Here is a 16371-nt window from a genome sequence, read left to right on the forward strand (position 1 = left end):
GCAAGAAAATATTGATCTATCAAAATAATTTAATTTGGGTTGACCATTTATTTTTTACGGCTTCATAAAAAAGGATAAAAAACGAATATTTTTCAAATTACCTAAATATAAAGTTTCATTACATAATATATTGGACCAAAATCATAAAATGACCATATGTTTAAGACCACTTTTGGACTATACTCAGGGGCGGGGGGCCCATGGTCCTCCCACCAATTCTTTAAAAAAATCAGGGGTATTTTAGTAATTTTATATTAATTATAATTTATAATACATATAATATTAAAGATTGCTTTCAACAAAATTTATATGAACTGTTTATCCTTAATTTAGCTTTCTACTTTTGAGTTCTTCGCAGTAAGTATAGGTATGTAATTTGATATTCTTTATTTGATGTGAATGTGTTAATAGTTTTATATATATACTATTTGATTTGTGAGCGTGAGTCCCAATGTTATTAATTATTGTTTGCAAAGGCAAATTTTTTTATTTGAGCATATTATATATTTTGGTTACTCTTATGCTTTTAGTTGTGAAGTATAAGATAATTTTATCTTTTTTTGTGTATGATTTATATTTTGCTAATCTTAGTACAGAAAATATCAAATATTTTGCAAACTTAATCTGTGTTGACTATTTTTGTAGGTATATGAATCGTTATTTCAAAAAACTTTATTCCATTGATTCTTCGTCAATTGAACCTCCACTAGCGTTGAGCATATTGTCTAAACTTGAAAGTTAACTTGGGAACTTTATTTTTGATGTGCGCATAAATGAAAAGTTTTCACAAATATCAGGAATCAGTGGTCTTGCTCAAAGATGGTTTCTACAAGGAAACATGGAGTTTTTCCAATGATTTATTTATTAGTTAAGTTGTTATTGATCTTACTAGTTATCACTGCGTCAGTAGAAAGAGCCTTTTTAGCAATGAAATCATCAAGACTTCTCTACATAATAGCATGGGAGACCAATTATTAAATGACTGCTTAGTTCCTTCTATATATAGAAAATGACGTGTTTGTTAAAGTTACCAATGATATTTTTATGCAGCGATTTCAGAAGATGAAGAATAGAAGACAAATGTTATGATGTGATTGTATTTAACTTTTACATTTTGAACCTTATAATTTAATACTCCCTCCGTCCCAGATTAAGAGTTACTTTTTGCCATAAAAGTCTGTCCCAGTTTAAGAGTCACTTTTAGAATTTTCCATATTTGGTCATACAATTTTACCTCCTTCTTCATCAAATTTACATCAAAATGACATTATCTACATTAAAATAAACCATAACAAAAATCAAAAGTCAAAAAGGACTCACCTTCAACCAACTCTACCATCTCACTTCATTTATTACACATTCCACCATATCACTTCATTTATTACACACTTCAACTCTTTCTTAAAACTCGAGCCATAACAATAAGTGACTCCAAATGTGGGACGGAGGGAGTATATGTAATTTGTTTTGAAGTTTAATTTTGGACCCCCCATGAATAAAGTTACCAATGATATTATTATGCAGCGATTTCAGAAGATGAAAAATAGAAGAAAAATGTTATGATGTGATTGTATTTAACTTTTATATTTTGAACCTTATAATTTAATTTATGTAATTTATTTTGAAGTTTAATTTTGGACCTCCATAATTAAAATTCTGGGTTCGCCACTGAGTATACTCATATATACACACCCGTAAAAGTGATAGTAACTAGAATAATATGGATGTTATGTTCAAACTTCAAACAATGTGACACCATTTCAATTTGTTTCTTCTTGTCTTTTCCAAAGACAAATGTAGATAAATACGTGACAGAGGTGAGGCAGCTGTGTTGATAATTGTTGAAATTGTGAATCCAAACATAACACAAAAATACCAGACTAATTACCAAACGAATTTGGGGAAGAAAGACAGAGAGAAAAATGAGAGCAATTTTATTGATTGAATCTCAATTATCTAAACCTATTTATACTCTATGAGCTAACACTTAAGGAGGTGTTTGGTAGTTAAAAGTCTTAATATGTGATAACTCAAAGTGAGATGATTTATCTTAATTTTATAAGATAACACAATTTTATCTAATGATAGCTTAAGATATGAAATGTGATGATTTAGTTATATGTGTGAAAAAACATGTACGCCCTTCTTATATTTATTTTTTATATATTGAATTTACTTATATCATAATTAATGATTTTAGCCTAAAAAAAATTTAATAATAGTAAACTTTATTAATCAGTAACTACTATAAAATAAATAATAGCAATAGAGAGAGAAAGTTGAGTAGCAGGAGAGAAAGTGAACAGGGGAAGAGGAGGGTGGGGTGGGAGAGGAGTAGCAGGAGAGAGAGAGGGGGTTGGTGGGGGTGTGGGTTGTAGGTGGGGTGGGGGGAGGGCTATTAAAGTCGAGAGCATAAATTTGAAGAGATAGATACACACTCACACCTTTTTTCCACTTGCTCTTATTTATCATAGTGAGATAGCTATTTTGTGTTTGCTTTGATCGGGCTGACTATTTAATACGGGCCACACTTATATTTTATCTAGGCTACCAAACGCTCATTTAAAATTGATAACTTAACTATCTTGTTCTATCTGCCCTTACCAAACACTACCTAAAGAGCTAAACAAAAATATCTCAATCGGCAAGAGCCAGTTGTACAACTAACTTCCTAACCTCCACCAACGGCTCTTTCCAAACGGCTCTTTATTCTTCAGCTGGAATCTGCAGATTAAACAATGATTAACCTTTTCAATTTGGGCCCTTTGGCTGTGTGGTGTGTAGACATCGATCATTTTTTGATTTAAGTATAAGAAAAGGATAAGAAGAAGTAGAATAATTAAACTAGAGAGGACGAGAAAACAAGAGAGAAAGAATTAGTGGAAAAAGAATGGTGAGTGAAGTAGAAAAGAAACTCTACAGTGCTGCATCAGAAGGAGATGTAACAACACTTGTACATCTCCTTGAAGAAGATCCATATCTTGTTCATGGAGTCTTATTTCCATACTCAAGAAATCTTCTCCACATAGAAGCAATACATGGACAAACATCCATTGTTAAACAAGTGCTTAACCTTAATCCGCAGCTAGCTTGTATTTCGGACTCCCAAAAATCATCGCCTCTTCACATTGCAGCAGCACGAGGGCACGTCGAGATATCCTCGATATTGCTCGCAAAAGCCCCAGAGATGTGCTGGCGGCGCGACGACCAAGGCATGAATCCAGTTCATGTTGCAGCCATGAATGGGCAAGTTGAGATTCTAGAACATCTCCTTGAAGCGAGTTGTTTTCCCGTGATGGAGAGACTACATCGCGGGCAGACTGTGCTACATAAGCATACTCAACTTACGGTGTTAAAGGTTTTGGTAGATAAGTTGGGCGATCTTGTGTGTACAAAGGATGATGATAGTGATACATTATTGCATTTGGCTATTAGGTGCAATCAACTTGAGGTAATTATACGGTGGAACTCATTTTCCCCTAATAGTACTTAAATCACTTTTTCTTATTGTCTTTCTCACTTTACTAATTATGCAAAGTTTTTATTTTAAAAGAGAAGTTTTTTTTTTTTTGATATAGCTAGGGGAATACTATTGATTTAGATTCACTTTTGAAACTAGCTCGTTGAAAATTAGATTTAACTTTAACTATATTTCAATCTTTTGATACATACTTTCACAATCAGTTCATTTATTATACGCCTTCTGTCCCATAAATATAAATCACTTTTGAAATAACACGTGGTTTAACACGAAATTGTTAAAGTAAAAGAAACATAAAAAAAGTTTCCTACATATTTGTAATTACTCCAAATCAAAAGATTATTGCATTAATTTACCAAGATATATATGGTAGGGGTTTTACCTTCCAATTATCTCATATCATCAAGTATTATGAACAAATTTCAGATTGTACGATACTTGGTGGGAATCGAAGTCCTAAAGCAGGAAACAAGAAACGGGATGGGCAAAACTGCGGTCCAAATCTTGAAGGAGAGCCCTTCTACCTACTCACACATAATGTCTGTTAACAGAAGATGAGAAGTTTTCATTTTTGGAAGCCATCCCCGAGATGAGCTACACCATGATGGTGGTGGCAGTCCTGATTGCCACGATGGCCTTCCAAGCGATGATCAGCCCCCCAGGCGGAGTGTGGGCTGGAGATGATACCACCAACCCCTCTCGCAAAGCCGGCGAGGCTGTGATGGCATTCTACCATCCCGAGGCGTACCGTAGCATTGTACGCGCCAACTTGATGGCCTTCATGTGTTCCCTCATCACGATCACGCTCTTCCTTTTCCACGCCTTTGTCCAGCCCCATTACCTGTACGTCTTGATGTCCATGCTCGCCATGCTTGGGGCGCTGTTCGCTATCTTTGTCACCTTTACACAGTCGATGTCTACGATCTTTCCGGATGATGTTATGCGATCCACGGGAAACAAGATTATGGGGGGCGTGATGTTCGGACTAGTAGCGTTATGGGTGTGTTTTCTTGTTGTGAGGCGTTTGTATCTGTTCTGGCTCAAGAAGAAGAGCCTGCAGCAAGATCTTAGTGCTGATGCTTTCCCTCTGCGTGTTTTCTACTGGATTTTCGACAAATTGGAGACGCGGGGGTATTTGAGAGCCGCTAGTCGATTCCAAGTACTTCAGTGCATACCCGAACTCTACGTTAGTATGGTATTGTCTGTTTTAAGCTAAGTATTTACAGTTTTGACTTTCGAACTTCCCAAAAGGCCTCATACTAATGGAGTTGAGGTAACTCATATATATTGCTTGCAACTCTACTCATTTTTCCATCTACGGCTTGGTTTTCCACCAAGTATTGTATAGTTTGAAACTTTTTTATAATAATTTAATAAGAAGTTATACTTCAAATGATAAAGACAAGAAAGAAAGGGAGTTGACGTACGTATAATGACCTCAAGGCAGCCAAATGCAATAATGTCTCCCCATCATCATCCTTTGCACACACAAGCTCTCCCAACTTCTCCACCAAACCTTCAACACTCTAAGCTGAGCATGTTTCACACACAGCAAACAACTCTCTTCAAGGATATCTTCTAGTATATCAACATGCCCATTCATGGCAGCAACATGAATGGGATTCATACCTTGCTCGTCATGCCACCAGCACATCTTTGGGGCTGTTAACAGCAATTTCCTGGCAATCTCGACGTGACCTTCTGTGGCTGCAATGTAGAGGGGCGACGATATTTGGGAGTCTGAACTCAGCGCTAGCCTCAGATTACGCTCCAACACTTCTTCGACAACGGCTGTTTGTCCATGCATTGCAGCTATATGTAGAAGGTTTCTTGAACATGGAAATGAGAATCCATGAACAAGATATCATCTTGAACTAGTTCTACAAGTGTTGTTACATCCCCATCTGATGCAGCTTTGTAGAGTTTCCTTTCTTGTGCTTCTTCCACCATTCTTTATTGGCCGTTGTTCCTATAGCTAGTTTTTTTATTCTTTTCTTCTTATTTATATAAAAGTATTATTATAGAGAGCAGTTCCGTTGAAAACTATCTTAAAATAAAATCTTGTGAACTATCAGTTGAAAGCATAAAAATATCAATTGGCAGCACAAAATATATCAGTAGGAGCATCTGATATGTTTTGCATTGTCAACTGATCTATTTTGTGCTATCAACTATAGTTCTCAAAATTCTCATTTAAGATAGTTCTGAAATGATCCATTTTCTATATATGAAAAAGGCATAATTAAACAAATAAAGTACACTACAAAAAAATCGCTAATTAGTGGCGGAAATATCCGCCACTAAATCTCATATTTCCGCCAGTAAAGCAGTTAGTGGCGGATTTAGTGGCGGAACAGAACCGCTGCAATATATTCGCCGCTAAAATATCAGTGGCGGAAAGTTTTCCGCCACAGAAACATAGTGGCGGATTACTCACGGAAAATAATTCGCCAGAGAAATTCCGCCAGTAAAGTTAAATATAGTGGCGGATTTTGGGGTGCCATTATTAGTGGCGGAACCTTCCGCCACTGTTCCGCCACTAACATATGATGCTATTTAGTGGCAGAATTAATCAGCCACTATATTTTGATACAAATTTTGATTATATTTGTTTTATTATTTATCCAGCCTATTATGATAATTTTCCAACAAAGCAATACATTTTTCATAGCAAAAGTAACAATAGACACGAATACTCATTAATTACTCAAAATTATTCATTACACCAAAGTTTAATAATATTGAGCATAAGTGCAAATTCTAAAATTAGTTAACAAAATAACGGTTTATGTTCATGTAGTACAATCATCAGGTCGGGCAGCGGAGTAACTTGACTTGTGGGACTGTTGGCTCAATTGTACTCGTCTCGGCTGGGAGGGACATGATCAGCTAGTTGGCTCATCTAGGAGAAGTGTGGTCACCACCCGCATTCCACGTTTCTCGCCACATATCCCTCCATCGCTACTTGAGAGGAGTATTCCGATCTATCGCGTCACCCAAACCAAGCTGTTTCAACCAAAAACATAGTATCAATAATTCTATAGTTTGGAGTTTAATGAACAAAATGAGATGCTTCACTATGTACATATGATACCTGCCCATCTTTGTTCCATCCCCAGCAAAATGTTTTGCCATCCTCTACATCAACAAAGTGAATGAAACTAATTAGTTTAGCATACACCAAACCACCATTTTTTATATTGAAAATCATACACTACAAGCCAAGTCCATTCATTGCTCCCTCCTAGAGTACTTTGCAACTAACCATATCGAAGTTGAGGTAATTAAGAAACAAGATGACTCACTAACTCAAGACTACTATTTGTCTACTTCCATATCACCCAAGTTCCCAACTGACCGTACTGGTTTACGCCAAAATATTTCAGAAATATATCAATCCATCTGCCAGTCTTACGAAGAGTTGTTAACTAAGGGGAGCACAAATATAAGGCAAGTTGCTGACAGATGAAATTGCATGGAATTAGTATTCACAATTGTTGGAAATCTTGATGGAAGACTCAAGTTTAAAGGTAAACAAATTATACCAACTTGTAAGTACTATTCTAAGGAATGGACGCAGATGATATGTATAATCAATTAAATGTTCTTCCTTAAACACAGTCTGCTGCTGTACCTCAATCCAAAGTGCAAGTTTCGGCCTTCCTACTGTGATGTCGTGGTTCTTAACTCAAGAGAAGAAGGGTTGATATCTTTCAACGAAGAGATTATAGGCAATATCCATCTGAGGTAAATCATGAAATAAAACATTCTATCAAATTTCATGCATTAATCACTAACTCAATTTATGACACTTTGAATCCACCATAGACTTGAAACATTGCAAGAAACACAATGAATGTTTAGCATCTTTCCTTAATACAATTTCCATTATCATAAATCGGCTTACATTCATATCATATAAAAGTTGTATAATATCTCACCAAACTGAGCTGGCTAAGAAAATATGGCCCATCATCGAAGTTCGATAGAGCACTCTCAATCTCATCAAAAGCAGCACCTATGGAAGAAAAACCACATAAGTATTTAGTTCAACATCTTCTCATCGCTGCAAATTCTCTGCCATTACAATCCAAACTCACCAGCTTCATCTATTCGGTTACCTTTCAATGAAGTAGTCACAGATTTGTGGAAGGAGCCCGTTAATGACACCAACTCCTCTCCGAACTCCCCCTTGGTTGGATCCTGCAGTCATTCAGCACTGATTAACCCGGTTTTTCTGTCTCCAAACACCTGTAATTAATAAGGAAACAAGATGGATTACATGCCAATATAACCACAAACAATAAACAACTTAGAGTATGGAACATATCAATATAACTACTGAAAAACTCAGTATGTATACATCCATCCACTTCTATATGTGAAACCTGAGCGCAAGGCAGGTGCGGCGTGGATATGTGTCACTCGATCTAACAGTCCAGATTCGACTAGACTTCGTATGCGTAAGATCATGAAACTTATCGTAAAGGGCCGTTGGCGCACTCGTCCCTTCAAAAAACCTTCCAACCCACTATACTACAATTTAAGACATATAAAGGATCGATCCCACGAGAAAGTGGTGTTACTAAACCATTTGAGGATGTTTGGGAAAAGGGGCCAGTCACGCCACACAATTTTTGTGGGCCTAACTTAAAACTACTTCTGGGTCTGAGAGAGAAATAAACTTTAATTCCACTATTTGGTCTAAAGGATCAGAAGAACTTTACTCTATCTACTGGGTCTAAGAAACGAAAAGCTGTACGTAACATACATGACCGGAGAACGAGGATATTTTTAAGTTCGAGACAAAATTGCAACTTAACTAGAAAGGCTTTCCTAATTTGGCAAAACAAGTCAAGGATCCATGTATTTTATGATCCATTTCAAGGATTACCCAATTAATGATGCTTGATCTAACTATTTTTGTGAGATTGATTTTCAATTCTATCAACACAAGACACAAGCAGATAATAAAGATCCAACCAACAAAATTGGAATCTAAACAAGAATGGATGGAAGATTCGAATGGAAAGCATGTATAAAGAGAGATAAGAGAGCTACAACCATAGACTCCAACCAAAGACGGAGACAACCCTAGGCAACTTTCTATTAGCTCTATCACCCCTTACTCAATTACTCAATGGATACACTCATTGATGCATACTCTACTTGGAATCAATCAAAGATGCAAAACAAGCAACATTCAAGGAAGGAATTGGATACAACTTCAAGAGAAACTCTCTAGTATAAACTTTAATTCAAAGAAAATCTAAGGAATGGAATAACATCAAGTGGTGTTTATACTAAGGGTCCAAAAATAGAAAGTTGGCCCACAAAATCTAAAACGCGTAATCGCCTTGTCAGGCGCTTTTCACGCCAAAACGCCTCGCATACATAAGCTCGCTCCCCGTGCGACTTCACCGAAATGGGCACAATAAAAACGCCCGTCAAGGCCCTCGCCCTCGTGGGTTTTTCAACGCCTGTCAAGGACATGTGAAAACGCCTCGACTCGGCGCGCTTTTCCAAAATCTCCGTCACTGTTTTTCAAAGACGATCCTCAACTTTGGCTCATCCATCTCCCAGTTCCTCCCGCTCGACTTTTCTAATGAAAGTCGCGAGTCCATCCCCGGGCCGCCTCGTCATGGCTCTCGTCATAGGTCCACCAAGTAAGGTCGTATCACAAGCATAAAGCAAAAAGCAAGACAAGTTTCCTTAAACTACCAAGGTCTGGAAAAGCATGCAGAAAGGTAAAAGAGACAAAGTAGGTCGTACTGACAGATCTAGCAGATATGCAGAAAAAGTAAAGTACATGCAGAACAGTACTGACATAAAGCAGATCTGGTTCTAACTACCAACAACTTCATCTTCTTCGGGAATCAAACGAGAACAAACCAACAGATCTCACTCTCCAAACATCCAACAAACAAAGAATCCAAAGCTAAAAACAAGAGATGAACATAAACTGTAGATACCCAACCAAAAGCAAACATAAATTTCCCCTTAGTAATTTTCGAAAAAAATTAAAATCCGGTAGATAAAAATTCGGAAACTAGAGTTGCAAAAAAAAAACCCAAAATACAAAAACAAAGCAAATAAGATTGTTTTTCCCCTTTTTAAAAAGGCGGTTTTCCCGATTTGTCTTTTTCCCAAGGGGGGAAAAAAATAAGGGATGATGAGAACCCGGGGGCCCGGAATCTTCCATACCCAAATTGCCCCGAGACGAGATGAAAAATTTTGGGAAGTGTGGAACTAAAGCAGGGAAACAAAAACTAGGGGCTAGGAAAGTGTAGAAGTGGTTGTTCCCCGGCTGTCTTGTTCTTAAGGTTGAGCGCTTTATATATGTGTTGTTGACCCCTAAATTATCCCTCGGTAATTTAAGCTTTTTCCCCTTGGGGTAAGACTTTTTTAAAATAATGGCTCTGGCCCCTTACCTTCGCCAATTTTTGATTCCCCCAAAGGCCCCGAGGGGGCCGAGGGTTTGTTTTTTACTTCAATTCCATCTTTTTTTTGCATCGCCGGGTCGGGTAACGGCAACCCCGGGGCCCCGGGTTTCCCTCCCCTTTGAACTCAAAACCCATTGGGCCCCCCAAAGGCCCACAAAATTTTAACCCCAAACCCGATCATAAACAGCTTTTGGTTAGTAACATACTTTTGGTTTATACAATTTCGTTTTCTAATTAATATCCATTTTTTTTATCCGTTTCTTCCTTAAATTGTTCGGTAAAATTTTTCTGTTTGAGTCCCATTCAATGCGATCCGGCCCCCAACTTGCTACATAATCGTGAGAGGAGGTTGGTGAGTTAGATCCACTTAATAGACACTACAATTAGCTTCCCTTAAACAGCCTTTACTAATGAGAGTGAGGACTTTTCAAGGGTCTTAGGATCTTCTAGGAGTTACATATCTAGGATTGACAACCCTAGTTTTAGTAATCTACGCTTGTACGCATGGTGAGACTTATGTGACTCGTCTATCGAAGTATAGACTTGCTAGGGTATTGTAGAAGGAATTTGTATAACCATAGTTGTGAACGCACATCCTGGAATTCTCTTATATCATTTATTCAATCTCTAGTTTGTCTTGCATTCATCGCTTTCTATTTTCAATTTAATCGATTTCACAAAATTCTACGGTTCTCCAAATAGTAAAGAGGCTTTGTAGAAGATAGTCAATTGGTGATCTTATTTCCGTGTTCGACAACCAGTCTTGACTTTAGCTATACTAGATCTACAATGTATACTTGCAGGTATTTTAGTGCTAATAAATAGTGCATCATGAGGGCATTATCAGATTCCTCACTAAAATTTCCTCCGGTTTTGCATCCATCCATTGTGCCGCAACAATTCTCGTTCTTAGATTAGGTTCAACCACTAAGGTGGCAATTCGGCCTTCCCTTTGTTTCAGGTTCCTTACGAGTTCAATCGCATTTTACTAAACTCTCGTATTAAACTTTCCTCTTCGGTTAGAAAAGCGGCTAGTTGCAAACGGTTCCTTCGGCTCAAACATGCCACTTACATTTGCTTTGTCGGGGTGGTAGTTGATGCCATAGTCGTAGTCCTTCACCAATTCGAGCCATCTTCGTTGTGCATGTTCAAATCTTTCTACTCGAAAAAGTATTTCAGGCTCTTGTGGTCCGTAAAGATTTACATCGAACTCCGTAAAGATGATGCCTCCAAATCTTTAGCGCGTGAACTACACTGCTAACTCTAAGTCGTGGAGTTGGGTAGTTCAACTCGTGTGGTCTCAATTGTCGTGATGCGTAGGCAATCATTTTGTTGTTTTGCATCAACACGCATCCAAGTCCAACCTCCAAAGCGGCGGTGTAGACTACGTAGTTCACTCCGGCTCGCATCGCTAAACCGTGCGGTGGTCAATTTCTCCTTCAAAAGTTGGAAACTCGCCTCACACTCCGGGGTCCAATTAACTTTTACTCCCTTCTTGAGTTGTTGGGTCATTGGTCTGCTATCTTGGAGAACCCTTCATGAACCTTGGGTAGTTCGCCAAACCCAGAAACTCCGAATCTGCTCGATGTCGAAGGCGACTTCCACCGTTGTACCGCTTCGACTTTGGCGGGATCCACTGATTCTTCGTCCACACAATGTGACCAAGAAGTTTACTTCCTTTAGCGAACTCACAATTGCTGAATTTGGTGTACAGCTTCTGGTCCTCAACGTCTCCAATGTGATTCATAGGTGCTCCTCGTGGTCCTTCTAATTCTTCGAGTAGACGCAAGACGTCATCTATGAAGACTAAGATGAATTTATCCAAGTATGGACGGAATACTTGGTTCATCGTGTCCATGAATACAAGAGGTGCATTCGTAGTCCTGACCGCATCACAACGAACTCATAGTGACCATATCTTGTACTAAAATGGTCATCGATATGTCCTCCCTTCGAACTCTCATGGTGATATCCGACTCAAGTCCATCTTTGAAAACACGCTAGCTCCTCGAAGTTGATCAAACAAGTCATCTATCCTCGTAGTGGATACTTGTTCTTAGGAACAATTTGTTCAACTCTCTATAGTCGATAACATTCTCATTGACCCATCCTTCTTCTTGACGAAAAGCACGGTCGCCCCACGATGAGACACTAGGCCTAACGAAACCTAGGTCCATAAGCTCTTGAAGTTGTATCTTGGAGTTCCTCCAACTCTTTAGGCGCGATTCGGTAGGGTGCCTTAGACACAAGTGCGGCTCTGGCTCGAGGTCAATGGTGAACTCCAATTGTCGATCGCGTGGCACAGGTAACATTTCGGGAAAACGTTTAGAAATTCTCGCACGACAGCCGACATCTTCCACCTTCTTTTCGTCATTCTCCTCTCCGAGGAGGCAGATGAGATAATGAACGCTCTTTCCTCATCATTGCGGTAGCTTGAAGCGCGAGATTATAGCGATTTGTCGGTTCATGAGATTCCATGGTATACGATGGGTTCCTTTCCCGAGCTTGTAGAGATATCTATGTCTCCTTACAACGAATCGTCGCAAAATTTGTAGTCATCTAGTCCATTCCTAAAATTATATCGATATCCTCCATCGGGATAACTTTTAAATTGTGAGCACTAACTTAAAGTTCTCCATAACAATTTACGTTCGAGCAAGTTCGAGAAATTTCTATTATCTATGTACATAACACGACATTCAATTTCTTACAAGCGATACGCTCGGATTTTGCACTATTTTAAGGCCATTATTTGGTCCATTTTTTATGTCAAATTTCACTTTACACGTCCATTATTTGCATATTTTGTCTATTTTGGTAATTTGACGTGTTTTGTGAGAAACGTGCATAATTGAGCCGAAAAGGGAGCCAAAACGCACGGGCCCGGAAATGCGGGCAAGACGGCGACCACCGCCCATGTGTGCGGGGACCGGCGCCCGCGGGGATAATGCGGGCCCCCTGGAAATATACGCTAGGAAGAAAGGGCTCGTCCGGCGACCGGGGGAAGTCATGCGGCGTTCGCCGCTGAGGGGAAAGCTATTCTCCGGAGTCCACGCGACCGCCGGCTGCGGGCCCAGGGGAAAAGGGGGCGGATCCAGAAGCCCTAGATTTTGCGCGTTTTTCCATATTTTGGAGATCTTTTCCTTCTACAACAAGGATTGGCTTTTCCATATAAATAAGACCTCAAGCTTCATCAAAAGAGAGCTTCTACTTGCAAATACTTCATGAGATCACGAGCTGAGTACTTGAAGCTTCCTATTTTTTAAACGGTTTGTTTAGACCAGGTGCAAAAGAAGGAATAACAAGTCTCCTGGTCCAAGTGAATCCACTAGATCACAAGGTCTAGGAACTCACGGATCGTTGGAAGATCTCCGTGGGACACAGTATACCACTTCAAAAACCATCAACCACGATACTAAAATTTAGCACAAAAGTAGGGGATCGACCCCACAGAGATGAATGCGTAATGAATATGCCATGGATTTGGGAACTATTTTTGGTGCCGCCGCCACGCATTGGGTGAGAAGCAACCAAATTTGAATAAATCAAGCATGCCTAGATCAAGGCAAAACGGAAAATCATGCATGAAAACCGGAAACGAGACAATCACTAGATCTAAAAAACCCATTCTAAATTACCTAGACTGAAAATAAACGACGGTGGGGACCATGGCGTGCAAGAGTCCCGACAAAAAGCTAAAAACAACTAACGAAAGTACTAACTAAAAAACTGACATCATCTTCTTCAAATCAAATTGCATAAAAAAAAAAGAAACAGTATGAAACGTAATCAAAACAAAGGGATCGATTTAAGCAATTTAACGAAGAACAATTGAAAACTAAATGATCTACGGTTACTAGACGAAAAATTGCAAAAAAGAGCGAAAGAGTCTAAAATCCATGCACAACTCAACCCCCTTCAATCCAACTCGGATGCTAATCCACCCCGGGATCCAAGCATCCGACAAAACCCGCCAAAACATACCCATAACTACGTAATCCCCAAAAAACCTCCGATCAACAACAACAGATCCACAAGCAATTCCCGCATCAAGAATTGACCAAAACAAGTTTGACTTTAAACCACAAATAAAACTTCAAACAAAACAATCAACGTAGATCAACACAAGATAAACACCATCATGACAAACTAAATGCATAGATAAATCGGTAAGAGCCACAACCAAATCGATTTCCCAAAAACGTGAAGTTCGAACGAAATAAAGTGCAAAAAACCAGAATGTAAGAATTGTTTCTTCGCCTTGGGCAGGACGGTGTTACGACCGACTTTCTGAGAGAACCCCCTTAGAACCCTAAACTACCCCAACTCCCATTTCCCAAGTGTGTTTTTAGTGGGGAGGTAAGAGCAAAAATCGTATATGGCGTGTGTGATGCAGCTCCTTTATTTATAGGCGCAAGTAGACTCAGCGAGGTATGATAGTCTTTTTTCCTCCCTATTGACTCCCTTCTTCTAGCCACTCTTTCACTTCGCCGCTACTTCCCTTCATTTCCTTCGCTAGTCCGTTTCCTCCGGCTTTTCCGGATCTAGCGATTCCGTCACACACCCGGCTTAAACCGTGTTGGGCCCAAGTAAAATATAGTGCTTTTCCCCACATAAACGATGCATGAAATTAGCCTTATCAGATTTCACTTGTGCAAGGAGTTGAGAAGGATTTCAAGAACATCAAGAACGAAAGGATTCAACCTACGGGGTTTTTTTTGCTTTAGTTTTATGTTCAAATTGTCTTCCTTCAATCTATGTTTTTAGCTTATTCAATTATGGTAACTAAACTAATAGACTTGTGGATGTATTAGAACAATTTTGTTTTAAAAATTCATTATTCTATTTAATATTTTGTTTTATTTTTACTCGTTTCTTCCTAAGTAGTTCTTATGCGCATGATTGAGTGACACAATCTTGCATGATTCAATATAACAGCTTCATAACCGGGTGAGTTCTAGCGAAAATTAGATTCACTTAGTAGACACTACGCTTTGCTTTCCTTAAAACGGCACCGTTAACCGTGGGGTGGGGACTTCTCAAGGTTTTTAGGAGCTTTTGGAGTTATGTTAGGGTTGACAACCCTAACTTTGTAATCAACGCTTTAGACGATGAGCATAAGTTGTTGATCGTCCTTTCAAAGATAAACTTTGCTGGATGAGCTTGAATTTGTATAACCATAATCGGAACGCCTCATCCCCCGGGGTTCCCTTATTCCCATCGCTATCTCCGTGTTTTATTTGCTCTTAGTTGTTTTATGCTTTTTTATTGTTTTTAGTTTTTCAAAAGTTTTCCAAAACCCTTGCTTTTCCGATAAGTTGAGTCTTAGTAGAGGATGACACTTTGTGTTTGCTTCCCCGTGTTTGATATCCCGGACTAACCTTTGCTATACTATATATAGTTTGTATACTTGAGTTTATTTTTCTTTTTTCGAGTTTCGCAGGGTTTTGCATATCGTGTTTTGTGGAGAAATAAGATGCGGAGCCTACCAACCATGATCTTATTATTGCTCTCCGAAAGGGGGTGGAACAATGGGGAAAAGAGAGTCGCGTGTTTAAAAGAAAAACGTGCAAGGAGGTAATTCCACTCTAATATGTTTAGTCATGGTAACATTGTGGACATTCCCCCAGTTCGCAGATAGAGGGCCAACAACTTCAAGTTGGGATACCCTTAATCAATAAAAGGGTTGAACAAAATGCCTTCCCGAAGAGACACCGAGGAGGCAAATCGACATCTCACCAAGTTCGTGGAAATAGCTAATACAATCAAGATCAATTGTGTTGATGATGATATTGTGAGGGTAAAAACTTTTTCCCATTTCCTTAAATGATGCCGCAAGGGTGGTATGATTGTCTCGCCGCGATAAAACCACAAATTGGAAGGATCTAGTGGTCCTCTTCCTCACAAGTACTACCGATCTAGTGGTCCTCTTCCTCGACAAGTACTACCCGTCTGGCACTATCCTAAAGCTTAAGTGTAAGATCTTTCAATTCATGCAAAGGATCCGATGAGCTCTATGAAGCTTCCCCACATTTCAAAGCTCTTTCGCGCAAATGCCCGAACCATGGTTTTGGAATAGACCATCAGGTACGAATCCTTAATAATGGGTTTAATGAAAAAATCTCTAGTTTGTTGGATTCAGGGGCACAAATATAGACACTTAAAACAAATGAAAACACATAACACATATGCATGAGCTAGCTTCATCCTTTAGGCAACCGTCCCCACAAGATTAAGGTCAATCCAACAGGCGCACTTCTCCAAATTGGGCCCCTTCCTCCTCTACCTAGCCAACTGGCCCAAGATAGTTCCTTTACTTACCCAATTGTTGATTCACTGATCACTCATTCCTCACGGGGTGTTTGACCGACCCCCTTGTTATTGCCATACTAAAACGATCTCTCTTTTTCCCCGGGTGTTTTTTTGTTCCAAATTTTTTACCTCCTT

General features: G+C 39.0%; 1 protein-coding gene and 1 long non-coding RNA gene across 3 annotated transcripts in view; one reads left to right on the plus strand and one right to left on the minus strand.

Moving 5' to 3' along the window:
- Positions 1–2880: 2880 nt before the first annotated feature.
- On the plus strand, positions 2881–4716 carry LOC125202664 (ankyrin repeat-containing protein At5g02620-like). Its single transcript, XM_048101112.1, has 2 exons — positions 2881–3451; positions 3908–4716. Exons 1-2 carry the CDS (start codon positions 2891–2893, stop codon positions 4037–4039), a joined length of 693 nt encoding a protein of 230 aa, XP_047957069.1. The 5' UTR covers positions 2881–2890; the 3' UTR covers positions 4040–4716.
- Positions 4717–6158: 1442 nt separating this feature from the next.
- Positions 6159–16371, minus strand: part of LOC125201645 — a 10785-nt gene continuing 572 nt past the window's right edge. Inside the window, exons 2-6 of one of the 2 annotated variants that reach the window (XR_007172953.1) lie at positions 7603–7732; positions 7423–7499; positions 7116–7223; positions 6576–6619; positions 6159–6487 (exon numbers count right to left, since the gene is read on the minus strand). This is a non-coding gene — a long non-coding RNA (uncharacterized LOC125201645). Of the gene's footprint in view, positions 6488–6575; positions 6620–7115; positions 7224–7422; positions 7500–7581; positions 7733–16371 lie in introns of both variants that reach the window. The other variant, XR_007172954.1, reaches the window with a different exon arrangement.

Source organism: Salvia hispanica, chromosome 1 (genome assembly GCF_023119035.1).
Source record: "Salvia hispanica cultivar TCC Black 2014 chromosome 1, UniMelb_Shisp_WGS_1.0, whole genome shotgun sequence".
Taxonomy (NCBI): domain Eukaryota; kingdom Viridiplantae; phylum Streptophyta; class Magnoliopsida; order Lamiales; family Lamiaceae; genus Salvia; species Salvia hispanica.

What these genes read in the sequence shown, in the direction of transcription:
- LOC125202664 (XM_048101112.1), top strand. Translation starts at nt 2,891, where the DNA reads ATGGTGAGTGAAGTAGAAAAGAAACTCTACAGTGCTGCATCAGAAGGA. An exon ending in TTAGGTGCAATCAACTTGAG is followed by an intron (nt 3,452 to 3,907) that starts GTAATTATACGG and finishes AACAAATTTCAG; the next exon opens with ATTGTACGATACTTGGTGGG.